Below are 27,923 nucleotides of genomic sequence, written 5' to 3'. Positions count from 1 at the left end.
CTTGCAAGGCTGCCTGAAGGGGCAGGTAGATCGGCTGGGGAATCCCAGCTAAGGTTTAACCCTGGACATCAGCATCCCTGGAATGGGGAGGTGCTGTTATTTCCAAAGGGACAATCATTAGGAAAGGGAACTTGGGAAGAAAGGAGGAAGGAAGCAAACTCCCCACCCCCCATCCCCAGTGTATTCATATGTGGGCATGGCATCTTCATCCTTCCATTCACATCCACCCGGTCACCCACAGCCCACCACCGGAGCAGCTCCGCCAGCAGCCAGGCAGACTGAGCTGGTCTGTAACCCTCCTTCCTTCGCAGGGCAAACACACTGACAGTAGCAGCAGCAGCAGAGCCGATCCCTCTAATCAGTGAGTTTACCAGCTGACAGCTGATTGACCGAGAACTAGACAGGAGGCGACACCTCTATCAATCACCCTCCTACCTCCTTGCACTCCTCAGCCCCTAGTCACTTTAAACCTTTGCTGCAAGTGGCTGGATACCGAGCCCCCCTTCCTTTGCTGCACCACTGGGGGAACTCACCTCTCCCTGCTCTGGTCCAGGCCCAGCAAAGAGTCCCCGCACCAGACCACTTCACTATCAGCAGGATTAGGAGGCATTTCACAGCCCCAGAGGAGTGAAAGAATCCAGTGCCAGTGTCACAGAACTGGGGTCCTGTTGGTGTCAAACTACATGGCCATTGGGAGAGGTGCTCACATACTGCAGAAGGCATCAATGCCTACATAGATAGTGAGGCAGAAAGGCTTTACTAGCACTTAATGCTTTATTGTCAACCAGTCCATCCTCGTGCCCTGGGAGGCAGGTAAATATGGCAGAGATACTGGGCACATACTAATGGAAAACCTGAGACATAGGGTGACATTGTGGCCCCGGTTGAAGTCAATGGGAGTTTTGCCATTGACTTAACTGGAGGCTGGATTTCACCCATAGAGAAAGGTTAAATCCTAGAATCAGACATATTGGGCTGGAAGAGACCAGGAGACGTCATCAAGTCCAGCCCCCTGCGCTAAGGCAGGACCAAGTAAACCTAGACCAGCCCTGACAGGAGTTTGTTTAATTTGTTCTTAAAATACTTCCAGTGCTGGGGATTGTACACCTTGGACACCTATCCCACTGCTTAACTATCCTTGTAGTCAGAAAGGCTTTCCTAGAATCTAACCTAAACCTCCTGTGCTGCAGAAAGTCTTTCACTCTATGCATCCGAAGAAGTGAGGTTTTTACTCACGAAAGCTTATGCCCAAATAAATCTGTTAGTCTTTAAGGTGCCACCAGACTCCTTGTTGTTTTTATTCAATTTGTGATCCACCGTAACCCCCAGATCCTTTTTTAGCAGTATACCCACTAACCAGTTATTCCCCATGTTGTAGTTGTGCATTTGATTTTTCCTTCCTAAGTGCAGTACTCTGCACTTGTCTGTATCAATTTTCATTATGTTAAGTCCAGACTCTAAATGATTTGCCTGAGATCAGAGAGTACATGGCAGAGCTAGGAGTAGAACTCCAGAGGCCTGGCTCCCAGTCTGGTGTTCAGGCCAGCATTATTACCGCAGTTGTGTGAGGCACTGTACAAACTCATAACAAAGAGACAGGCCCTGCCCTAAAGATCTCAGGCCAAGAGCCAACTCCAACTACTTACACGAGAGGCACAGAGCCAGAGCGCACAGAATGGGGTACCCACCCTGACACAAGATGACCACAAGCCCACGAGCATAGACCAGCAGGACCCTGGGCCCAAGCATAGGTAAGCAAGCTGATGCCACCAGTGGAAGGCATCTGTGCTGTGTGAAGTCAGGCAGGGCAGAGGCCCACAGCTTATTCTGTCCCTGCTGCAAAGCTTCTGCTTCACCTGGCACCAAGGGCTATATGCTGCAGCTGCTCTCCTCCAGGTCAGACACTCCTCACAGAGAGACACAGACGCTGTTATAGGTAAGAGGAGAAAGAACAGCTCCAGCAAAGAGCCAACGCCTCCCTGCCGCCGGCAATGCAATTCCCCAGCTGCATGTGACTGTTCAGCACTGGTCAGGTACAGTATTTCGAAAACACCGCAAGGGGGAACAGCTGCTTGTCCAATTCATTGATATTTACCATACTCCCGCCCAATCCTGACATTGACAATAACCATGTTAGCAGATTGTGAGTTTCCTCAAGTAGTGCCTTGGCAATACCAGCCAGGATGGCAGCAACTTCTTCAACCTGAAGCCCTGTCTGTGCCAGGCAGGTCTCTGGCTCTAGGAGCTCCACCACAGCAATGCCTTAAAGACTCCTGCTCCCCAGCCCTCCATACAGCACTGAGGCAGATGCTGAGGCATTCCTGGACCAAGAGGAAGGATTCCAGCCTGCTAACCTCCATCCTTTCCCCCTTCAGGTTGGTTTCGGGGAAAGAGGAGATTAAATCCACTTCCACAGACTCTGGCCAGCCTATGTCACCCTCTGATTTCTTGGACAAGCTCATGGGGAAAACGTCAGGGTATGATGCCCGGATTCGACCTAACTTCAAAGGTAAATATGGCGCCCAAATAAGGCTTAAAAATCCCACAGCAACTGAAACCCAGAATCTCTCAGACAGCGCTGACTAGAACCAGGGACAGTGTGAGCAAGTGATTTGGTGCAGGACCCATGCCAATGCCCCTCAACCCTGACCTGTCTCCCCCTGCTATTCCAGCCTGGGAACCTGCTACAGCTCTGCCATTGCCCCTCCATTCTGACCTGCAGCCACCCACTATTCCAGTCCAGTTGTTATGATTACAGCATTGCCTGGAGCCCCATTGTGCTCGGGGCTGTACATACACACACATAGTGAGAGACAGCCATTGTCCCATAGAGCTCACAATCTAGCAGACAGGACAAAAAGAGGGAGGGGAAGCATATGCCTCAAGAGGGAAGTAACCTGCCCAAGATCCCAATGGCAGAGTCAGGACCAGAACTGTGGGCTCCGGACTCCCAGCCCACTGCCCTTGCTTTTGTCTACAAGTTTTCAAGAGGTGAAGAACCAGCCAGATTTTTGTCCCCATGGCCTTTTCTCCATCCCCTGGAGAGACCCACAGATACAGTTTATAAGTGTAAATGAACACATGGGGGGGTCTGGAATCCCCCATCCCCTTAGAGTGCATGTGTGTGCACAGGTGTATGGGGGTTATGTGTGTGTGTATGTGCAAGTGCCTGTGTGTTTATTGGGGTGAGTGACTGTTGGGGTGCAGAGGAGGAGCAATTCCCCTCAGACCAGCTGCTCTAAGGAGGGCTCACACCTCGTCTGGTTGTTTCTCAGGCCCGCCTGTCAATGTGACATGCAACATCTTCATCAACAGCTTCGGCTCTGTCACAGAAACCACCATGGTAAGACGTCACCATCTGTCCCACCTTCCTTCCCAGCCCCTTCCACTCCCCCAGAAGTCTGCGGAGGGGACAGCTGGGTGTGGCACCTCCCATCATGGGCTGGGAATTTGGCCCTCTTTGCTGTGCCTGCACCAGGCTCTTGGAATGGGCAAACTCCATGAGATCTGGGGTCAGCTCCAGCCCACCTGAAGGTTTGTTCAGCCCCACCTCTAGTGTTAACCTTGTAGCTATCATGGAGACCCATTGCCCATGGTACTGGGAGACTTATGGGGAAGTGGTGGGACCCTTGTGGGACAAGGGGCTAAGCAGTGGGGGGTCTTGGGGGAAGGCTGTGAGAATGGACTAGGAACTGCATTGTGGTGGGGAGAGGTGGATGGCAGGAACCTCGTGAGAAGCTGGAGCCTTCTGGGGGCCAGAGAGGAAAGAGATTAGTATTAGCTCCCTTCCACAGGCAAGTCTTGCTGTTCCCCAGGGATGTGCAAGGCCGCTCTGAGCTGGTTCCTGTAGGAGTGTTTCATCCCCAATGGGGTGGGGTAGCCCTGCCTGGCACAGTACATTCAGCCCCCCTGTGAGGAGCAGCGATGTCCAGCCAAGTACCCAAGCTGCCTTCCCCACCTGAGGTGGGCCCCTGAGGCTCACGGCTTTCTTAAGACACGCCAGGCAGTGGGGGCCAGAAGCCCTGTCCTTTGGCCAGACCCACTGTCAGTCTTGTAGATGAGATTGAACTGAAAGGCCATAGTCACTCCTGGCCATTGAGGACCCTAGGGCACCTTCTGCCAGCAGAGGAGATGAACCATATGCAGTGGGGCCAACCCCCAAGGTCCTACAACCGTGAGCCAGACCCCCCCAAAATCATGAGACTAAAAAACCCTCATGATGTTTGGGTCAGAGCTGATATTGTGATTTTTCCTTTGCTGAGCTCCCTCTCTTCACCTCAGTGTGTGCAACCATTAACGCTGCCAACTCCCCCTCCCCACCCCCCAGTTGCAGAGTTAAGCGAGTAGCAACCCATATGGAACTTGGAACAGTGTGAGGTGCAGCAGGCTGCACTGGGGTGGAAGAGAAAATTGTGCTGCTGGTCAGAACAAACAGATCTTTGCTTTAGGAGAGCTGAATGGGCACAGGAGAACTCTGGCATGTGACCCTGAGAGAAGAGGGCTGCAGGGGCTGAATTGAAGTCAGCGCTGCTGAAATTACAAAAAAAAAAAATAATAATAATAATCATAAGAGTCCCAGGCTAAGCCTCAGGCAGGAGGCAGTGGATCATCTTACCCTGTGGCTCGAGGCCTGCAATCTAAGTACAGTGCCCTCACAGAAATGGGGAGGACGGTTTTAGAGGTACAATTAGCACAGGAACTGTGACTTCTTTGCTGGCGGCGGGGGAGTGGTGAATTTACAGTAAGTGCCAACAACTGTGAAAGCGAGTACTATCAGAGGAAAAAGGCATTTCAGAGAAACGTATCTTTAAAAACTTTAGACAGTTTATATGCAGGCCTGGCTTACCCATCTTCCATAGGAAGACCCTGGCAGGTTTGAAACAACCCCAAATCCTCTCACAAGGCCTGTCTCTGGTCACAAACTCCTGGCCTGAACATGAGACACCGACCCCCTTCTGCAATCAGGGCTGTCCCTGTCTAGTTCCAAGTACTTTGTTTGGGTCTGCTCTTCCCAGCTACAAGAGGATTTGTACTGGGGATTTGCATTAGTCACCCTGTTTGACGTTAGCTCCTGTAGGACACATCCATGAAGCCAGAAACACAGTCACTATAAACGTTCTAGATATTTCAATAGGGTTATTAAAAATCTGACTATTCCAGGAGTGCGATAGTACCTGTCACTGGCTGCTCCCTCTCACCCAACCCTTCCCAAGAACGCCTCTCCGCCGCTGAGCGGAGGAATGAGAGCGTTGCCTGCTTCCTGCAGCAGCTCCAATTGACTGCTCTTCCCCAGGAAGCTGGCCCTCTTTCTCCAGCCCCACTCATCACACTAGAGCCAAGTCCCTCGAGGCACGATGGGTGTTTGATAGTAGGGAATATTCTTCCTCCCCAGCTGGTTGTGATGGGTGGTCCTCTCCCCTTAGGATTACCGGGTGAACGTCTTCCTGCGCCAGCAGTGGAATGACCCCCGCCTGGCATACAGGGAGTACCCGGACGACTCGCTGGACCTGGACCCCTCCATGCTGGACTCCATCTGGAAGCCAGATTTGTTCTTTGCCAACGAGAAGGGGGCCAACTTCCATGAGGTCACCACCGACAACAAGCTGCTGCGCATCTTCAAGAACGGCAACGTGCTGTACAGCATCAGGTACCCACAGGGCAGGGAGAAACAGGGAGAGCTCCCTTGGGGGGGTGGGGGGGGATGAAGAGAAGGCAGGAGAGGAGATTCTGCCTACCTAGGGGGAAAACAAGGCAGGGTCATCCCGGGAAAAAGGGATCAAGAACGAGTCTTAGGATCATAGACACATGGGGATAGAAGGGATCTCATCTAGGCCATCCCCTGTATTGAGGCAGGTCCAAATATACCTAGACCATCCCAGACAGGTGTTTGTCCCCTAACCTGGTCTGCAAAACACCTCCACTGATGAGGATTCCACAACCACCCTAGGTAACCTGTTCCAGTGCTTAACTACCCTGAGAGTTAAACAGGTTTTCCCCAAGAGTCAACCTAAATCCCCCTTGCTGCAAACTCAGATGATTACTTCTTGTCCTACCTTCAGTGGACGTGAAGAACAATTAATCGCTGTCCTCTTCATTTATTAGAGCATAAGCTTTCGTGGACTACAGCCCACTTCTTCGGATGCATATAGAATGGAACATATAATGAGGAGATATATATACACACATACAGAGAGCATAAACAGGTGGGAGTTGTCTTACCAACTCTGAGAGGCCAATTAATTAAGAGAAAAAAAAAAAAAAAAAAAAAAAAAAACTTTTGAAGTGATAATCAAAGTTTTGGTTTTTTTTTGGTTTTTTTTTTTTTTTTTTTCTCTTAATTAATTGGCCTCTCAGAGTTGGTAAGACAACTCCCACCTGTTTATGCTCTCTGTATGTGTGTATATATATCTCCTCATTATATGTTCCATTCTATATGCATCCGAAGAAGTGGGCTGTAGTCCACGAAAGCTTATGCTCTAATAAATTTGTTAGTCTCTAAGGTGCCACAAGTACTCCTGTTCTTCTTTTTGCGGATACAGACTAACACGGCTGTTACTCTGAAACTTGTCCTCTTCATAACAGCACTTAACATATCTGAACATTCATCAGGCCTTCTTTCCTCTGGCCTAAGAATGTTCAGTTCTTTCAACTTTTCCTCATAGGTCATATTTCCTAAACCCTTTATTGTTTTGTTGCTCTACCTGGACTCTCTGCAATTTGTCCACATTGTTCCTAAAGTGAGGTGCCCGAAACTGGACACAATACTCCAGCTGAAGCCCCACCAGTGCTGAGTAGAGCAGAATAATTACCTTCTATCTCTTAGGTAGGACATTCTTGTGAATATACCCCAGAACGACGACATTTGCCTTTTTCCTGCCAGCATCACATTGAATATGAGTTAATTTGTGATCCACTATAACCCAGGATCCTTTTTTGCAATACTACCCCCTAGCCAGTTAGTCCCCATTTTGTAGCTGTGTGTACATTTGATTTTTCTTTCTTAAGTACTTTGCACTTGTCTTTACTGAATTTCCTCTTGTAGATTTCAGACCAACTCTCCCATTTATCAAGGTAATTTTGAATTCTAACCCTGTCCTCCAAAGGTCTTGCTACCCCTCCCAGTTTGGTGTCATCCATAGATTGTATAAGTGTACTCTCCACTCCATCATCTAAGTCCTTAATGAAAATACTGAATAGTACCAGACCCAGGATGTACCTCTGGGGAACCTACCCCACCAGATATATCCTCCCAGTTTGACAGCAAGCCATTGATAACTATTACAAGTATGTTTTTTCAACCAGGTGTGCATCCACCTTTCACTGGGACCACATTTCCCCTCAACTCTTGATCCTCTGACTTGTGTAGAAGGGAGCACTCACCGCAGGTGCCCCTCGGCCTGGCTGGACATGGTGTAGCATCCTTTTCCTCTCCAGCATCCCCTGCCACTGGTCACTCTGGTCCTGTGGTGGTGCCTCATCTTACAACTTGGCCCTCCGGGAGAGTCACATTTCAGTTCTACCCCTTCCAAGATGACAAAGTCTCACAGATAATCCAGTATCTTTGCATCAGGCCCCCACCTCTCAGCCCTGTGGTCCTTGTATACTTCTCTCAGGACTTTAGATCATCCTTATCCTCTTACAGCTGGTAGGGGAACCCAGGCCCGTCCTCTGCACTGGGTTCCAGTCCAGGGACCCTTGGACAAGCAGCCAAGGTCTGCTCTGTCAGATGCCTTGCAGCTGCCTCCCTGGACTCCTTCCATTAGCCTTTCTTCAGGTCTTTTCCCCAGCCCCTTCCTTGGCTCTTGGTAACAAGCAGCATCTCCCAGGGCTTCTCCCCGGGGTCCAGTTCCTCTCTTTGTGTCAGGATCAGCTGCAGGAACTTGCTCCAATCCTACATCTGCCAGAGAGTAACTGCAAAGCTCTTTGCCTACAGCCCCTTCTGAGCCAAACTTCTCTTTATAGTCCCACCCAGCGCTTCTCCAACTGGGCCTTATCTTTAATTACACCAGTTGCATCCTCCAGATGTCGCTCAGGCCTACATTAACCCTTTCATCACCAGTGTGAGGTCACTACTGATTCGCACATGTCCCTCCCAGTGGTGAATAGCCTATTACTATTACCAGCTCAGGGAGTTACTCCTTTAGCTGGAGTGATACAGGCCCATGCTTGTAGTGCTGAAGTTTCCTGGTTCAAGGACCCCGGTGCGGGAGCCATTACACATAGAACTAACGAGAGGTTCTGCTCCTGCTGTTAACCATGGGCCAGCAGCACAGCTCTCTGACCCCACGAGTCCCAGGGCTGCTTTGGAAGACAAAGGGCGGGAAGGGCTATCCAAATGCAGCAGGCTCAGACAAACCTGCTCCATTCTTTCTGCTCCTCTCAGGCTGACGCTGATCCTCTCCTGCCCCATGGATCTCAAGAACTTCCCCATGGACATCCAGACATGCACCATGCAGCTGGAGAGCTGTGAGTACCCCCTGGGAATACAGGGCAGGGATAAGAATGTAAGGCAGGATTGAGGGCCATGTCCCACCATCTCTCCAGGTTGCTCCTGTGGTGGCTGCCTGCAGCAGCACTAGGGGAAGGACAATCAGCAGGCTGTGTCCAGCAGCTGTCTTTGTACATGCCTCCTGTGCTGGCCCCCTCCCGAGCTGGCTGCATGTAACCCCACTTCTCTTGCAGCCTGGGTTCCCTCGGCCCACACACACCTGCAGCCCCTGCTGCTGCTTGTGACTGAGGGGGCTGCTGGGTAACCAGGAGAGGAGGAAGGGGAGGGGTGCAATGGAGGGAGATGGAGAAAGGGGTGAATGGAGGTGAGGGGGAAGCAGGGGAGGAAAAGGTGGAAAGGAGGGGCGAATGGTGGCAGCAATGAGAAGATGAGCCAAGGAAGGCTCTGGGGACACAGCCGAGGGGGGCTGTGGGCATAGGAGGGAAAGGGGCATGATTAGTGAGCAGCTGAGAGACACCAAGTGGGGGAATTCTGACCCTGAGCGCTCCCTTCATTTTGGGGTCAGTGGCCCCCACTGTGGGACCGGGTGTCCTACACTGCAGGAGGGGGAGGGCAAGCGGGGAGAAAATAGGCCTAATACTGTATATGAGACCCTGGCAAGAGGATCATGGCTGCTAGAAAAACTCATCCATACTCTAGTTCCAGGAGAGAGAGAGAGAGTTCCTTATGCTATGCTTGGGGGAATGATTACAAGTGTGTGTGTGAATAGCCTGTATATCCCAGGTGTGCTCGTCAGTAGGTTTGCATGAGTATGAATTTCTGTGGAGGCATGCATCTCTATGGCATGATGTGCACACGTTTGTGTCTGTATTGCATGTGTGAGTCTCAGTGCATGCATGTCTGTGGTGTTTTGCACATGTGTATCTATTATGTGGCATGCATATCTGCACATTTGTGGCTATTCCCTTCCAAACAGGAGCACTTTCAAGTCCTTACGCCGCTCTAGTCCCAAGGCGTGAATGCATGGACTCGCAGCGTGCATTGCAGGCAGCATTTCAACACGTCCAGCTATGCAGGGCAGGTCCCACCTCCAAAACTAGTGGCTCACAGGACAGGGCAGAATTCCAACTTGGGAAGTTCTCCACTGCACCACAGCCCTTCACAGCTCCTGGGCTAACCTCAGTGGGAATGCCCTGTGCCAGCACACGGAGCAGCCTCAAGTCTGCTTCTCCATCATCGTGTTTCTAGAGTTAGCCTGAGGGTTCAGAGAATTATCTCACAATTTTCACTCTCTCTCCCCTCGTTCCCTTGCTCCATCCACCCTCACTCTCTCTCGTGCTCTCTCTGTTTGCCAGTTGGCTACACCATGAATGACCTGATCTTTGAGTGGCTGGAAGAGCAAGAAGCTGTCCAAGTGGCAGAGGGCTTGACACTCCCACAGTTTATTCTGAGGGATGAAAAGGATTTGGGATATTGCACAAAGTATTACAACACAGGTAAGTGCGCACACACACACACACACCAATACAAGTCTGCCCTGACAGCATCACAGCACAGGTAAACGACCCCCCTAGACTGCCCTGCACATAACTCCACCCTGGGGTTTCTGCAAGCGATCAGAGCAGGAAGGTTGGTCCTGATCCCACCCCAGGAACAACAGTTTAGGCCTGGAAGTGCAGCTGGAGATTGTCGCCAATTGAAACAGCAGGGGAAACTGGGAGCTTATCTCCCTGAGTTATCACTTGCCAGGCCAGCAGGGCTAATGCCCCAACTCTTACAAAGAGTGCCAGGGGGCTGCCAATGGCCACACCTGGACAATGCCTTGGTTTTGTGTCGCCCCAGAATGCCAGTCCATGTGCCATGAGCTAGGGAGTTCTGACCAAGTCACCACAACCTCTCTTAGGGCTGCCCAGACCTAGGGACCATCCATGGCGCTGACCTGTCCTGTGTCTCTCTCCTTGCAGGAAAGTTCACCTGCATCGAGGTGAAGTTCCACCTAGAGAGACAAATGGGCTATTACCTGATCCAGATGTACATTCCCAGCCTGCTGATTGTCATCCTCTCCTGGGTCTCCTTTTGGATCAATATGGATGCTGCACCCGCCCGGGTAGGGCTGGGGATCACCACAGTGCTGACCATGACCACCCAGAGCGCGGGCTCCCGGGCCTCTCTGCCAAAGGTCAGTGGAAGGGGGTTACGGATCACATCAGCATTGCCTGTGCCATCATATCATCTATTCCTTGCTCCAACACCACTGCTCCTCCCACTCCTCCGGCTTCAGCCAGCTGTCGTGCAGGGAGATCTGGAGCAAAGCAGGCCCAGAGCAAGCTGTGGGAACCTCTTTGCTTCTATCCCAACTTCCTGAGCACATGCCATGTACCCCAGTACTCTCCCCACTCCCCCTACTGGATGGTAACTGTATGTCAGGTCCCAGACACAAGAGGTCTCAAATCTTGTGTGGGGCAGAACCCAGTGCAAGTACCAGTAACCAAGGGCCAGATCCTCAGCCTCAGTAGAGTGATGTAGCTCCACTGAAGTCAATGGAGCAACACTGATTTACATCAGCTGAGGAGTTTGCCCCTGTTCTCAGTGCGCCCCGGACCTGCTGAACCTACAGGCGCGGGCCCTGTGGAGAAAAGTCCCACCTTACCACTGCTGGGCCTCACTGGAGCTTTGCTTCCTCTCCTGTGCTGCAGCAAACTGTCCGTACGCCAGGATCACTCTCAGCCACGTCGTTAACTTCCCAGCAATGTGAATTTAGTAGCAATTGCAAGGATGGAAAAGCAGAACTACGCTGTAATTACAATCACTGCATTCGAAAATGGAACTGAGAAGCTCAAGCCTGGAATAGCTGGGGGCTGCAGGTCAGGCCTGAGGGGCATTGGCAGAGCAGTGTGGGGAGCCCAGACCCAGACTCGCAAGGGGCTGCATGTCAGGAAAGAGGGGCATTGGCAAAGTGGGTGTGGGGAACCCAGGGCTGGAATAGCAGGGGGCTCTGCAGCTGAGGGTTGAGGTACTCTGGCAGAGCTGAGCACAAGAGAAGCTTGCTCCTCCCTAGCATGCACCATGCCTCACACCAGCCTGTTCTCTAAGTCCCCAGTTCACAAGCGATTCGCACTGTCTGGTGCAGTTGAAGGAGGTGTTTCAATTTTTACCTTTCTGCTGCCAGAAAAGATCCCTTTTGGCCAGACAGGCTCCTGTCAACATGTTCAGCCCATCTGCTCACCGGGACTATTTATAGTTTCCTAATTCAGAAGCAAAATGTTTCTTCCTGCTTCCTGCACATCTTGAGGATGATGCTAGGTTTTTTTCAGCTAATCCCATGCACAGAGAGCAAACAAATGATGCCGTTAGCCAGTAAGCACATGTTCCAAGAGTCCCACCCTAGATGTTGGTGATGTCCCTGTAACTGCAGGAGCTAGAGGAAACCCAGCTGTAGCACCTGGAGTCTGGGAGGGGGAGTAAAGGATAGAGACACAGTCTTGGATGCTGACAGGGTAAACCTGGCCCTGAAGAGCTAAGCTGAAAGGGAACCGTCCTGTGCCTTTCTGTTCTGACTCCAGCAGAAACCACCGTCTTTTAAAGCAAACAAACATCCCCTGGCAACCCTGCTATTGACTCACTCCGAGTGAAAACAGTTCTAAACAACTGAATCTGACGTCCTTGAGCTCCAGTGTCCAAGCAGAGGGAAATGCACAGAGAGGTCAGTCAGCTCCAGAGGAGTTTTACAAGCCCTCCCACTTGTGCTATTAAGGGGTCAGGGAAGGAAAAGTCTTTGCTTAACTGTGGGCCAAAGATCTCAGCATGCCGGATGCACATTTGGTGCTAAGCTCAGTTGAAAACCTGGCTCCATTTTCTTCCAAAGCTGACAGAGTCCAGATTTTGTGGGGAATTTAAATGAGGTTTTCTAGTTTTTAGCAGGGGAAAGGGGATTGTACTAAGGGTTCTTCTTTCAGCTCAAACAGGGGCAAGAGCTAGTTATGAGTTATTCAGTATTCACATGACAGTAGAAGCCCCAACTCAGAGCAGGGCCCCATAATAGCAGGTGCTGTACAGACACATAGTAAGAGCCAGCCCCTGCCCCAGAGAGTGAATGAGTGGTGCATTGCATCAGAACACCAGCTTTTCAGCTCCACAGGCTGGAGGTTTTTGTTTCGATTACAAGTAAAGTGAGTTGGGATGTCTTGTCCTGCTGCCCATTGACACATCATAAAACTGCATGACTGGCAAGGGAGATTCAAGACTGGAATAGCAGGGGGCTGCAGGTCAGGAGTGAGGGGCATTGGCAGAGCTGTGTGAGGAGTGGGGCAGGACTGGAAGAGAAACAGATTTCCAGACCAGGACAGAGGTGCCTTGGCAAAGCTAGCTCAGCTCCTGCCAGCCCCATGTACGAGCAACGATGGGACAAGCCCCTGAGTTTAATCAGCTCTTGAATCCGTTCTTCATTCTTAAGAAAAGACTGACTCAGGCCACTGAGCCCCCCATGCTCCCAGGCATGAGCAGTGTCTGGGACTGGTATTGTCTACTGTGGCGTTGGTTAAGGGGCTCTCATTCAGTCAGCTCTCAGGAAGGGCCATGAAGCCGCCTGCCCTTGGGTTAGTCAAGGCTGAGGGGAACAAGATCTTCCTCCTCTCTTGCAGCACTCGGAAGAAGCACCATGCCGGGGAGGGCTGCTGGCCAAGCCAGCAGAGCTCCACGGCTGTTCTGCCCAGCGGCCCAGTGAAGCAGCGACAGCGACGATAGGAGACAAAAGCTGCTTTGGGTTAATAAAAGCAGGAGCTGGGAAGAGGCGGCACATGGGTGGAAAATGCATCAAGTACTGCATAATTGATTTTCTTCTTCCCCTCTTTTCATGGCCCCACATGGGGCCCGTCCCATCGTGGTGGCTCCAGGAGAGGATGGGAACAGGGCTGCTCTCCTTACTGCTTTAGCACAATCATCCCTGGGGTTGGAGATGAAGGGAATGAAAAGAGAGAGAGGTAGAGCGAGGGTCGGGGAGGGAGAAGTGTGGCTGAAAAAGGGAGGAGAGAGGGAGAAGTGAAAGAGGCTGAGCAGGCCCAAAGAGATTGTGAGAGGCTTCATCTAGCAGAGGGGTGTGGGAGGCCTGGGGCCAGAGGATGGCCATGTCCCCATGGGCTGGAGCAGCCCAGGCCCTGTGCTCTCTGACCAGACCCCTCTCCATGCCGGTTTGCAGGTCTCCTATGTGAAGGCCATTGACATCTGGATGGCCGTGTGCCTGCTCTTCGTCTTCGCCGCCCTGCTAGAATACGCGGCCGTCAACTTCGTCTCCCGCCAGCACAAGGAGTTCATGCGCCTGCGCAGGAGGCAGCGGCGCCAGAGGATGGTGAGTCCCCCCACCCCCTTCAGCACACACTGCACACTCAGCGTCACCATGGGGACTGGCTGGTGGGGATCTCCCTGGCTGGCCCTCACAGGCCCCTACTCTGCACCCGACCACCCCCGGAGCCCTGAGCAGTTGTAGAGGCCTGCGTTGGGAGTTTAACTAGGCTCTCTCAGTTGTGTCCCAGTGCTTCTGCTCCAGGGAGCCCAAGGGACAGCCCTGCGAGATGCACCCAGCCTCGGGGCACCCGGGAAGCAAGTCTTACAAGACTCACCGACCTGCAATCCTGCTGCACAGCTACAGCCTGGCTGGGAATGGCCACTCGACTTGGGCAGATACAGTCACAAATTCCCAGCCAGTTTAGAATGACAGGGGCTGGGAGCAGGCAGTGCCTCCTTACGGGGGGCATGGACCCCAGTAATAGCACAGAGCTGGGGGAGACAGTGGCCTGCCAAGGGCCTGATGGCACCTTATTCTTTCCGCCTACGGCCCGTGGTCCCAGGCCTGGCTAGAGGGTTCTGTTATCTGGGAGCAGCTCTGGAAACCCATAGCCCCGAGACACCTGTAAAATATCCCCGAAGCATTCCTGCTGCCCTCAGTATGAGCCTCATGAGGCCCAGACCTGCTCCCACTCAAGCCAAGGAGAGATTTTCATTGCCATGGCTGGGACCGGATCAGGCCCGAGATGGAGGAGGCCCTGAGGCGCAGTGCCGCCAGCTACTAGCTCAGTCACGCTGCCCATCCTGACCCCAGACTCAGTGTGTGGCAACAGAAGAGCTGGTAAATCCTCCTCTAGGGCCTAGAATGCCTGCCAGCAGGAGGCATCAATACACCGAGCAGAGAAAGGACTGTATGTGTGGTCCCCAGAGATCTCCACTTGGAGCCCCATCTGGGTCCAGCAGGCTGAGTGTGGGCACAGGGATTATTCCAGGGCAGCCACTTTCTTCCTACAGGAAATGCCATCACTCTCTGTGCTTTAAGGTGTGGGTGTGCTGGGGGGTAGGGGGAGATGGCCCTCTGCCCCCCATCCCAGGGGCAGGGTTATCAGTATGTCGTCATGGCAACAGAGGATATGCTGCTGATCAACAGTCAGGGCATCAAACAGGCTCTAAATAAATAAAAGCAGCACTGCTGAGCTGCGCATTGGTTGCCTAGTGACCAAGCCCAGATAGATGGTGCTTGTTAATAGTGGAATTCTGATCTGAAGTGAAGGGCCTCTGCCTGCTCGCGCTAGAGGCTGGGGAGTGCCCATATGCCAGGCCCATATGCTGCCGCTCACGATTGGGCAAGTGACCCCGGCCAAGGCAGAAAACCAACCTCCCCAAGTCTCTGCACCAACTGGCTGTGGATTGCGGCAGCTGAGTGGGGCCTAAGCTCAGACACCAACCCTCACCTAGGCTCCTCTTCCTCCAGCAGAGCCAGCTGCCCGGGCCATGCTGCAATCTGCTCAGGTGGAGGTTGTGCCAACACCTCATCATCAGCGGGAGCCTCCCCGCTGCCTTCCAGGGGGCTCCAAGGCAGGGAGCAAAGGCAGATGGGCGACCCCTGGAAGAAGCAGAGCAGCCAGCAGACGAGACCTGATTTCCATGAGATTGGCAGGCCCAGGGAGCCAGCTCCAGGGCTGGCCCTTTGCAGCCTCCTATTCAATTTGTAATTAAGTTGTGCTTCTCACTTTCCAGTGTCCTCATTACATTCAGAGGGGCTGGGTGGGCGCCCTCCGGTGGATAATGTAACAACTGCAGATCCCGGTTATTCAGAAAGAAAAGCTCAATGTAGCCTGGTGAATAAGGGGCCTGATTTTTCCCTGCCTCTCACCAAAAGGGGAGTGTGTGACAGCCCTCTGGCCCATGTGTGAACGCACTACCCAAGCTGCAGGGAAGAATCAGGCCTGCAGAGCCTGACTGCAGGCCGTCAGTCCCACTCCCTCATTCCATCCTGCAAGCGGACACGTGTCCGCATCTTCTGTTGCAGTTAATGTGAGATCAGGGTGCTCAGCACCTGCCAGAATCAGACCCTCAGTCTGGACATGTTCCTGGCACATCTGTATTGCGTGTGGGCACAGTGCTGCTGTCCGACCTCTCCAGACACCCACACTAGGGGCGCAGTGCTGCCAGAGATACATACCTCCATAACCTGCCACGTCACTCTCCCCAGCACTGCATCACCAGGTGGGCACCCTTCACCCGTGCCCATTATACCCCCCCTTTTTTTCCCTGGCACTAAGGCCTTTGCTCAAAGCTTCTGTGCACATGTGCTGGCTGGTGGAGCCACCAATCATCCACTGTCCTGTTTTTGTTTGGTCTGCACTATTGGATTCCAAAAGGGCCTGACCAGCCAGACGCCCAGCCTGGAGTCCTTGCAGCAGCTGAATGGCCTGCGCAGCCACGAGCCCACGTACGGAACGCTCTCTCAGTTCTGCAGCTCCAGCTCCAGGGTAAAAGCAAACCAACCACCCCACACTGTGAGAAACCTCCCTGGCTCGGCCCATTCTGTCCCCTTCTTCTATGTTAACCTCCCCCAACCCCACCAAGCTCATGCCTGCACCCTCACCCACGAAAAAATGGGGTAGTCCTTTCCACTGGGGATAGCTGCATCTGTGGCCTGGCCTGGTAGCGCAGCAAAGTTATCCTGCAGGGATGCTCAAAGGCTAGGAAGATGAGAGCCACAAAAATACATGGCGTAGGGGTGGGGTTCAGATTTAAAGGGAGTGAAACAGTCTCACTGTCCAGGACAGGGGTACATAGTGACTAGGACACAGCAGGAATTTCTGGGTTCCAATCCCAGCTCTGTCACTGTGTGACCTGGGGCAAAGCATTCTGCCATTATGTGCCTCAGTTTTCCCCTCTGTAAAATACGGGTAATGCTAAGTACCTTGGGTAGGGGGTGACTGATGTATAGAAGACGAGTTGCTGATCATGAGAGCGATACGATTTCTATGAAACAACACCATCACATTCTTTGACTTGCACCTTCTCCAAAGCATTTTTGTGAACATCCCTCAGAGGGACTAAGACGTGAAGATTCTTGCCTGAAGCCCCACAGAGAAACAATGGCAGAGCCGGGTCAAAAACTCAAGCATTCTGACCCCCAATCCTGTGTCTAGTTGTCTCCCCCTCTTCCTTTTGAGGCTTCTACTCCGCATCTCTCCTCAGAAGGCCAATCTCCTGTCCTGCGTGCCAGTCACTGCTTCTTACGGATTCCCCCTGGGCAGACAAAGCAGCTCTCTAGGGACCCAGTCAGTGCAGGGGTGGGCAAACTATGGCCCATGGGCCACATCCCATCAGACCATTTAATGCGGCCCTCAGCTCCGGCCGGGAAGTGGGGTCGGGGGCTTGCTCCACTCCGCTCGGCTTCCAGGAAGCAGCCGGCATGAACGACCTCCGGTTCCTACGTTATACACGGAGGTGTGGCCAGGTGGCTCTGCACGTTGCCCCGTCCACAGGCGCTGCCCCTGTAGCTCCCATTAGCCACGGTTCCTGACCAAAGGGAGCTGCAGGGGTGGTGCCTGCAGATGGGGCAGCATGCAAAGCCGCCTGGCCACGCCTCTGAGTTGGAGGGAGGACATGCCTCCGGGAGCTGGTTGCACCCCTGTGCCCCCGCCCCCCGCCCTCCAATCCCCTGCCACAGCCCTGATCCCCATCCCACCCTCTGAACCCCTCGATCCCAGCCCAGAGCCTCCTCTTGTACCCCAAACCCCTCATCCCCAGCCCCGCCCCAGAGCCCGCACCACCAGCCAGAGCCCTCCCCCTCCTGTGTCCCAACCCCCTGCCCCATCCCTGATCCCCCTCTCACCCTCCAAACCCCTCGGTACCAACTCAGAGCACCCTCCTGCCCCTCATCCCCGGCCCCACACCAGAGCCTGCACCCCCAGCCGGAGCCCTCACACCTCTCCTGCATACCCCAACCCCCTGCCCCAGCCCTGATCCCCCTCCCGCCCTCCGAACCCCTTGGTTCCAGCCTGGAGCCCCCTCCTGCATCCCAAACCCCTCATCCCCAACCCCATCGCAGAGCCCTCACCCTGCCTCCCCCACACCCTAACCCAGAGCCTCCCCTCTGCACCCTGAACTCCTCATTTCTGGCCCCACCCCAGATCCCACACCCCCAGCCAGAGCCCTCACCCCTTATCGTACTCCTACCCCCAATTTCATGAGCATTCATGGCCTGCCATACAATTTCCATACCCTGATGTGGCCCTCAGGCCCAAAAGTTTGCCCACCCCTGAGTCAGAGCCTTCTTACCAGTGATCCTGGGAATTTCTTCCAAACGCACTCCCAGGAGTGGGCAGCAGCTCCCCTGAGCCTTCGCACCTGAGGAGAGTGACCACAGCTGGACAGTCCAGTGCACTGAGAGAGAGGTGGCGTAAGAAGGCCTTGGAGAACCCCTGGGCAGAAACATTCTGTTTGGTCATAAAAATACAAAGTCCAGCACAATGAGGACATGCATATGGGGTTCAGAAAGGTGCAATAGGTGAAGTCAGGTGGGGCAGGTGAGTGCAGGGAAAGCAAACAATACTCTAACCTGAAGGCTAAATTCAGTGAGAACAACAGAGATTGGCACAGGTCAGAGTGGTGAGGGTGGGAACAGGACTAATAAACTCAGTGCAGGTCCAAGTGGTGAGGGTGTATTTGGATGTGCACTCAGGACTGTCACACTCGGGGCAGTTCAGAGCAGTGAGGGTGTATTTGGGTGTGCAATCAGGACTGTCACAATTGGGGCAAGTTCAAGCGGTGAGGGTGTAGTTGGGTGTGCACTCAGGATTGTCACACAGTACAGGTCAGAGCAGAAAGTGTATTTGGGTGTGCAATCAGGATTGTCACACTCGGGGCAGGTCAGAATGGCTTCCTGTATTTTTGTTAGTGCTGCTCTTGGACTCCCCAACATCCTCAAAGGAACCTTCTAAAGAGTTTCACTATCAGGCAGAATGAAATGTCCATGTTTGCTACTGACAACAAAGCACTGTAACCCTGCATGCCTCCTCCCCTGCTGCTCTCCCTTTGTGATCTCTCCCAGCCTCCCTATGCATCCTGTTGCAGAACCCCAGCAGTCCCAGAAAGCCCAGCTGTCTTACCAGTCATCCGTGCACACCTCCAAGCTGCTTCAGCCCCACTCATCTCCCTCGGCACAGCCAGCTTTCTGTACCACCTCCCTACTCTGAATACACAGCTCCATAATTCAAAAGGGATAATAGAAGCCAACTTAGATTGGATGTTCCTGGTTTCCCTTCTGCATAGTTACTCACCGGCATATTTTGTGCGGTCGGAGCGTATGCAATCCTTCCAATTAAAGATCCATTAAAGACAAGAGGAGACATTCTGCTCTGTCTCCCTAGTGTAAATCTGGGACAAACCTACTGAATCCAGTGATTTACACCAGCCTCGCAGAGAGTAGAACTGGGCCCAGCTGCCTGCTCCAAGGAGTTTACATCGTAAGGGCCCATCTGTGCTGTAGATTGGCAGCAGTACAGTGCCGTTACTGGATCCCCTGACACAGTTGTGTCTGGAGTGCAGTCGGGGCCCTAACTGAAGCTGTTTAAAGCACAGCTCCATTCTGAACAGGGTTTGTGCAGAACTGACACCTTCTTACTCAGCAGATCTCAGCCCCGGGGCTGTCGGAGAGCCAGAGCTGCTAACAGAGCCACTATCATAAGTGTGTGCTGAGTTTTACTGCTGTTAACGCTGCAGAGTCTGCAGAGCTAAGGCCTGCCTGTGCTGGCAGGGAGTCCTGATTTCAGACTTTGGTGGCCAGGCACCAGCGTGGTTGCAGTGGTACAAACCCCAAGTGTAGACAGAGTAAAGTGCTGTCAGCTCCCATTTTCCCCGAGTGCATCTTAACCCAGCTTCCAGTGCCACTGGTGCTAGCAGCAGCTTTACCTGGCTACCCTAGGGGTTTGCACTGGGGAGGTTATGCTGGTGGCCAGGAATCAATGGCTGGAACTGGGGCAAACCCCCAAGTGTAGACAAAACTGGAGACAGAGAGATGAGGAGTCTGTTCCTTCTTGTGCCTTGTTGATAGGAATGTGTCCTACATTCCAGTGACAAGGCCAGTCTGTGGCAGATGGGCAAACCCATTGCAAAGGGCAGGGGCAGGGGATTGCATACATCTCACCAAGGACCTAATCTGAAGAGAGTGGGACTGCACAGGTGTAACAGACAAAGTCTTGCTGGCTAATGGGACACACTAGACTACAATGCCTTTTGCACAGAGCCACTTGTTAGAGTGGAACCTTTGCTGAAGCCAGAAAGAAATGATTGCTTTTTGCACAGCCCTCCAGCCAAAGGCAGCCACCTACTTTTCCCCGTGGCAGTCCATGGATAGGGATTGGCACAAAGGTGGCATTATGTTGCTTTTAACAGCAGTGCTGTCAGGAGGAGACCTCGTAACAGGACCCCTGGCTTAAAGTCACCTTTGCCCGCCCTCCCACAGGGCTGAGAGTTCTGTGGAGTGCTTCCTGGAGATGCAACACAGAACCTCAGCCTGTATTTCTAGCCCTTATGGCCGGGAAGAAAACCTTCCAGATGCAAATGGAACCAGTGCAGCAGTCTGCAGACCGCCTGAAAGAATAAATCTCTGAGGGGTGAACTGCCGCTTTCCTCTCAAGGGGGCGTTCAATTTAAAATCTGACACATGGTGCTAATTTCAACATAGTTCCACTGCGGATTGTTTTAACACCCAGCTAGAGTGCCTATCCCAGAAACCCAGACTACCTCCTCGACTCGCTGCCTGCTGCCAGCTTGTTATGCAGCTGCCATACAAAGTTCTGCAGCACGTTGGACATGTACAATTCCAGGGCAGCATAAAAGAAACAGAAGGTCATATCAGATTAAATAACCAAGAGGACTCCCTAGTGATTATTCATGTCCAGGTGAATCTAACCCTCGCTCTAGTACTATACCTGGAACTGCCACCAAATCTCTAGTTGGCCGTGACCAGAGAGCAAGTGTGAAAAATCAGGACAGGATAGGGGGTTATAGGCACCCATAGAAGACAAAGCCTCAAATATCGGGACTGTCCCTATAAAATCGGGACATCTGGTCACCCTAGCACCAGAGTGCCACAGAACGGAAGGACCTGGCTGCAAAATGTAGCTCAAGCTTGCTGCCCACACTGGGCTTTACTTGAGAGCTGCTCCCTCTTCTGGATGAAACTGGCAAAGCAGGATTTCGGCCTGGGAGGGAATTCCATTCTGAATGTCAAGTTTAACATCTCTTGATTTCAGTCTCTCTTTCACACAGCCAGCCCACCCTCCTGTCCAGCGACAGAGCCTTGTCTAGGGATTTTCCCCGATTCCAGCCACCAGCATAGCTGCACCAGTACAAACCCCACGCAGAGAGAGTTTGGCTGATCAGCCACAGTTTGTGCCAGTGCAGCTCACCTGGCTGTCAGGCAGCTCCCCGGGTGCAAAGAGGAGGTTTGCTTACCTACACTAGACATTTGCTCTATTGCAGCTGCATCGTGGTTGCTATTAATGGCAGCTCTTGGGACACAGCCTCCGCCTAGGCAAGGCCTAATTTAACTGCAGGTCAGGGTTCAGCCTTGGGGTTTGGTGATCCTCTTCCCAAAAGCACCAAACTCCTCCAGCCAACAGAGGTGAGTCAAACCGCATCTATTTCTGCAGTGTAAGAAAAAGCTGAGGTCATCATTCCAGCTCCTAAAGGAGCAGTGAAGGGCACAACACTTTGTCTGGCTTGGCAGTTCACCTTTAGCAACCCTGCTGTGTGCGCCATTCTTCCAAGAGCTCTCTCTGCTTTCCTGGATTTTGCAGCTAGCGGTAAATCTAAAGAAAGGGCTAAATAAATCTCTGCAATGAAAGAAAACTAATATCAATAATTTACCATCTCCCTGTTTTCCCCCCTGGGAGAGACTTGCTTAGTAGGCAGGTTACCTGTTAAAGAGCCAAGTCAGTGCTCCCTCTGCATGAGAGCCCCCCAAGCTGGCTGCTCTCCACCCCAGAAACTAAAATAGGGGAGGAGTTTGGTCCCTGCTCACTCATGCAATGAGATGAGCAGGTCTGTGCGGAGGACCCTTGTGAAAGTGAGAAATAAGCACAATGATGATGATGGATAATCATGCTTTACCATTTCTGTAGCCTTTCACCCGAGGATCTGACAGCCCCTTTTTCATGCTTGTCTGTAGGAGACCCCCAATTGAGATCAGAACCCCACTGTATCAGCCATTCTACACAGAAAGGGACAGTCTTAGCCCTGAAGAGCTTACAACCTAAATAGACGAGACAGTGGGTAGGAGAAAGGGTTACAACATACAAACAGAAGCTTGGGGAGTGAGGTACAGACATCAAATGACTTGTCCAAGGTCTGTAGCGGAGCCACATGTTGATCCCAAATCACCCGAGTTCCAGCCCCATAGTTTAGCCTCAAGATCATATTTCTTTCCAAATTAATCGCTGCTATAGTTGGGAGCAAGTCCATTGAAGGGCCGCTGGATCCTGTTGATGCCAGGGCTAAATTTGGCCCACTAAATATTGGAACTCCTCGTTAAGGTAGGTAAGGGATGACTATGGCTCATTTGACCGATTACTGAAATGCAGCCATTTCTAGAGTCAAAAGTGGAGGGGGTCGATGTAAGATATGCAACTTCAGCTACGGGAATAGCGTAGCTGAAGTCAACATATCTTATTTCGACTTACCTCGGGTCCTCATGGCACGAGATCGATGGCCGTGGCTCCCCCGTTGACTCCGCTACCACCGCTCGCCCTGGTGGAGTTCCGGAGTCAACGGGAGCGTGTTCGGGGATCGATTTATCGCGTCTAGTCGAGATGCGATATATCGATCCCTGATAGATTGATTACTACCCGCCGATTTGGCAGGTAGTCTGGATGTACCCTAAGGAGTGAAAAGAACTTTCTGTCTCAAAGAAAACCACAGTCCATATGGATCGAGTGAGGCTACAGAGCCCCCTTCTGGGCGTCTTGACAAAGACACCAGGGCCAGAATAATCCACTGTGGGAATATGGGTGACAGTCAATTTACGGTGATGCTGGATGAAAGAGTCACCATCCAGCACAGGTGGTTCAGGCCTCCGAGTTTATCTAGGTAAGGTGACCCCAGGGAAGCTATGCAAAGGTTTCCCCCTTGGATCTGTATCACTGTGTGTGTGTTTCTATAAGTACCCCACACTGACAGGCATGCTAAAGCCTTCCCCATGGAGTGAGCCAGACGCAGCACTGCTCTATGGGATGATAATGCAGTGTAAGTAGACAGGGTTAGAAACAGCAGCTCAGAGCTCACCTACCATGCCCTGGCAGCCTGGGCATCAATTCTGAGCACTGCCTGCAATCCTATTATAATATGGCTGCTTATGTCTGTAAGTCTTGTTCTATAGACACACAACAATGGGTGTAGTTCACTACATGTCCTCACAACGTATAGATATGTTTCAGAGTAGCAGCCATGTTAGTCTGTATCCGCAAAAAGAACAGGAGTACTTGTGGCACCTTAGAGACTAACAAATTTATTAGAGCATAAGCTTTCGTGGACTACAGCCCACTTCTTCGGATGCATATAGAGATATATGTTTCACTCTATATGCATCCGAAGAAGTGGGCTGTAGCCCACGAAAGCTTATGCTCTAATAAATTCGTTAGTCTCTAAGGTGCCACAAGTACTCCTGTTCTTTTAACGTATAGATAGGGATAGTAGGGCCTGCCCACTCATCCCAAGCGGATGCTGATCAGGCCTTTACACCATCTGCCACCATATCTCTGCATCGTGGAGGTGTCGGTAGTGACCCAGAGTTAAGGGCTTGTTCATTGTCTGTATTACTGTCCCTCTCTTTCGCACTCCAGTGATTGCAGCGAGTCTCTATAAACATGGGAAACATAATCCCAACTATACATATAAAATGATGGGGTCTAAATTAGCTGTTACCACTCTAGAAAGAGATCTTAGAGTCATTGTGGGTAGTTCTCTGAAAACATCCACTTAATATGCAGTGGCAGTCAAAAAAGCGAACAGAATGTTGGGAATCATTAAGAAAGGGATAGATAATAAGAGAGAAAATATCATATTGCATCTATATAAATCCATTGTATGCCCACATCCAGGGCCGGCTCTAGGTTTTTTTGTCGCCCCAAGCAAAAAAAATTTTGGCTGCCTCCCACCACAGCCCTGGGCTCTCACCCTCCCCACCAGTGATCTCCCCCACCCGCCACCCCGCCACCCCAGCCCTGGGCTCTCCACCCCTCCCCACCCACACCCCCTGCCGCCCCAGCCCTGGGCTCTCTCTTCCCCCCCCCCCCCACCTCACCCACATCCCCTGCTGCCCCAGCCCTGGGCTCCCCCCCACCAGTGCTGACTCCGCCCACTCACCCCTCGCCTCCAGCCGGTCTGGCACTGGCAGGGTCGGGGTAAGCAGTGGGACTCTTGGGCTGCACCTCATCCCAGGGTCCCTCCAGCCAGGGCTCCCGGCTCCAGGACCAGCCGGGACCCGGGAGGGCAGAGCCGGGGGACTGCCCCGGTAGGGGGCTGAGGAGCTGGGGCAGGGTAGCCCCAGAGGGAGCGGAGCCCTGGAAAACAGGACACGGGCCCCACATGGCAGCGCCCTGTCCTCTATGGCCCCGCTGCTGCTACTTCTGGCCCCCCTGCCACAGTCCCTGGGTGGCTCGGGCCACTTCGCCCCCCGTCTGTGGTGCTGGGGGGCGGCCGCCCTGCAGCACCTGCAGGCGGCTCCATATGCCCCGCGGGGCGGCCCCCAGCCCAAGTGTCCCCTGCTCGGAGCTTGCCCAGCCCAGCCACAAGGTGTGGGCGCTGCTCCCCCGCAGCACAAACTGCAGCAGCCCCAGAGTGCCCCCCACGCACGACGCACTGCTGCTGCCAGGGCCGGCTCTAGGCTTTTGCCACCCGAAGCAAAAAAAAAAAAAAAAGATGTCCGGAATGCCGTCCCTGAAAATGTGCCGCCCCAAGCACGTGCTTGGTTTGCTGGGGCCTAGAGCCGGCCTGCCCACATCTTGAATACTGAGTGGAGATGTGATCGCCCCATCTCAAAAAAAGATATATTGGAATTGGAAAAAGTTCAGAAAAGGGCAACAAAAATGATTAGGAGTATGTACTGGCTGCCATATGAGGAGAGATTAATAAGACTTGGACTTTTCAGCTTGGAAAAGAGATGATTAAGAGGGGATATGATAGAGGTATAAAATCATGACTGGTGTGGAGAAAGTAAATAAGGAAGTGTTATTTACTCCTTCTCAAAACACAAGAACTAGGGGCCACCAAACGAAATTAATAGGCAGCAGGTTTAAAACAAACAAAAGGCAGTATTTCTTCACACAACACACAGTCAACCTGTTGAACTCCTTGCCAGGGGATGTTGTGAAGGCCAAGACTATAACAGGGTTCAAAAAAGAACTAGATAAATGAATGGAGAATATGTCCATCAATGGCTATTAGCCAGGATGGGCAGGGTTGGTGTCCCTAGCCTCTGGTTGCCAGAAGCTGGGAATGAGCGACAGGGGATGGATCACTTGTTCTGTTCATTCCCTCTGGGGCAACTGGCATTGGCCACTGTCAGAAGACAGGACACTGGCCTAGATAGACCTTTGGTCTGACCCAGTATGGCCGTTCTTATGTTCTCGAGACATGGCCTGATAACTCTTCCACAGATAACGTCTCCAGGCAGGGACACTTGGCTTTCCGGACCCTTCTGCCATGGCTCTCAAGCACCCCACGCAGCAAACACTGGGGGAGTTGGCATCTGCACCAAGGCAATGGGCTTCCAGAGGGGCTGCTGCCTCAGTGCGCTGGGGAAACCAACCGATGCTGAGGCCCTGACCTCCCCCACCACAATCCTCTTCCCCGTTCACCCTCTGGTTACCCCTATTGCTCTGCTCACCCCTCATACAGAAGCAGCATGGGGGAGTCCCAAGGGGGTGGTGAGGGGCTATGCAGGAAGAACATGGGGGGCAGGTGAGGATGTGTGGGAACAGGGTGGTGGAGACAGCATGGGGAAGGCCTGGAGTAAGAGAAGTTGAGGGGAGAGGCGCAATGGTTTCAGCTCTTAGGTCACCTGTGTACCACACAATGCACTGGCCTCCTCCCCTCCATCTCCACACTGCACATTCAACCTTTCCCCGATCAGCTACTGCTAAAAAACAGCACCCATCCTCCTCACACCCCTTGGTGACTGCTATTACAAACACCCCATTCCTCCCATCAACCGCAACACCCTGAAACACACCCATCCACTGGCAACCTGCCACCATGCATGCAAGCCCTTTCCTTCCAGTACACCCCCTCACCTCCTGAGCAATCCAAGAAGAGCCATTCCCAGCCCTGCTGCCTGATCCGAGGTGCAGGCTGCACGTTGTGTGCACAGAGGTGGGAATGTTGTGGGTAAAATAATCCAGAGGAGGTTACCAGGGCTGGGTAAGCACTTAACTGTGATTTCCTGACTTTTCTATGCTGGTATGTGCACGTAACTGGTTCCTGCTCCAGGTCTTTGGGGGAAGTACATTATGTGGAAATGGATTATTTTAGCTCAGTGGTTCTCAATCTATTTACCATACACACAGACACACACAAACACACACTCTGTATGGCCCTGAGGCTGTCACATGGGCCACAGCTGTGTGCTGATGGGGCCACAAGCGGCCCACAGGTTGAGAACCACTGTCTTAGCTACTCACACATCACTGCTGAGGGGAGAGATGCATGGAAAGCCCAGCCCTGGCCCAGCAAAGGCATGTGTGAGTGTGAACCCCTGGACCATGCACAATCCCATAGCAGGGTGTCCCACTGTAGCCAATGAGACTCCCTGCTATGGGATCTGCTAGCATGACCCTTCTACCTGCACGATCCAGGCATATAAATGTGTGTGGCGGTATTTGGTATTTCTAAATTCTATATATCCATGTGCTGGTATAGATAGTGAGAGAAGGTGTTGCAGGAGTGTGTCTGTACAGGGAGTGTATATATACACATGGCTTGTTTTGATCATATACAGTGTATATACTGTATGGAAATACACACACACACACACACACACACACACATTTCCATACAGTATATACACTGTATATGATCAAAACAACCCATGTGTATATATACACTCTCTGTATAGACACACTCCTGCAACAGCTTCTCTCACAGTCTGGCATCTAACTGTGGCCAGTGACACTGAACTCACATGTCATTCCCTTCCCCTCTCATCTGCATCTCTCCAGGAGGAAGAGGTTGTCCGTGAGAGCCGCTTCTACTTCCGTGGCTATGGCCTAGGCCACTGCATGCATGTGAAGGATGGTGGTGCCGTGGAGGGTCCCAGCATCTACAATCCCCCTCCGCCGACCCCTTTCCTGAGGGAGGGAGAGTCAATCCTCAGGCGCTACGTCGACAGGGCCAAGCGGATCGACACCATCTCCCGAGCCGTCTTCCCCTTCACCTTCCTGGTGTTTAACATCTTCTACTGGGTGATCTACAAAGTGCTGCGGTCTGAGGACATCCACCAGGCACCCTGATGCAACACGGGACATGGCGCCAGGCAGGGGAGCCGCTATGTCTTCCCGGTCTCATGTGCGCACTGATGTGTGGGCTGGAACCTTCCACCAGCACCAGTCAGACACTAGTAGCTTTGCCAGGACCTTGTCTCTCACTGACCCAGAACTTCTAGTACATCTGAGAAACTTGGGCTCACTCTGCATGGTGTTAGGGGGCACTATGCTGCCTACGAGGATCTGGCGGTACTCCATCCACCCATACCCTAGCATGGTGCTGGGGTTCGCTGTGCTGCTTGAGGCACTGGCCTTTATCATCTAGACATGCTCCATCTCCCAGCAGGGAGTTGGGGAGTGCTGCACTGCAGCTGTCCATAACCAAGATAAGCTCATCGTCTAGCTCCCCAGTATGGCTTTAGAGGGTGCTATGATGCTGGAGCTGCTGCCCTCCAAAACAGAGACATGTTCCATCCCCTGATACGTAATCAGCACGGTAACATGGGATGATGTACTGCTGGGAGCGTGTCATTCTAGAATGGGACACTCCATCTTTCCAATACCCCCACCAGCCCAGAGCTGGGGGCGCTAGGCTACCGTGTGCCACAACTTGGATGGGTGCCATCTCACAACACCCCAGCAAAGTGACAGAGGGTATTTGCTGCTGGAGGTGCTGTCCTCCCTAACCCAGA

General features: G+C 52.6%; 1 protein-coding gene across 1 annotated transcript; it reads left to right on the top strand.

Annotated features, from left to right (window-relative positions):
* Positions 1 to 27,638, top strand: LOC128843466 (glycine receptor subunit alpha-4). Its single transcript, XM_054040327.1, has 9 exons — positions 1 to 16; positions 2,429 to 2,509; positions 3,276 to 3,343; positions 5,424 to 5,647; positions 8,384 to 8,466; positions 9,805 to 9,945; positions 10,414 to 10,628; positions 13,644 to 13,793; positions 26,968 to 27,638. The coding sequence occupies exons 2-9, from the start codon at positions 2,431 to 2,433 to the stop codon at positions 27,256 to 27,258; spliced, it is 1,251 nt and encodes a 416-aa protein (XP_053896302.1). The 5' UTR covers positions 1 to 16; positions 2,429 to 2,430; the 3' UTR covers positions 27,259 to 27,638.
* Positions 27,639 to 27,923: the final 285 nt, after the last annotated feature.

The sequence above is a fragment of the Malaclemys terrapin genome, chromosome 9 (assembly GCF_027887155.1).
Source record: "Malaclemys terrapin pileata isolate rMalTer1 chromosome 9, rMalTer1.hap1, whole genome shotgun sequence".
Taxonomy (NCBI): domain Eukaryota; kingdom Metazoa; phylum Chordata; order Testudines; family Emydidae; genus Malaclemys; species Malaclemys terrapin.
The sequence above is the reverse complement of the archived record's forward strand: the minus strand, read 5'-3'. Positions and strand labels throughout refer to the sequence as shown.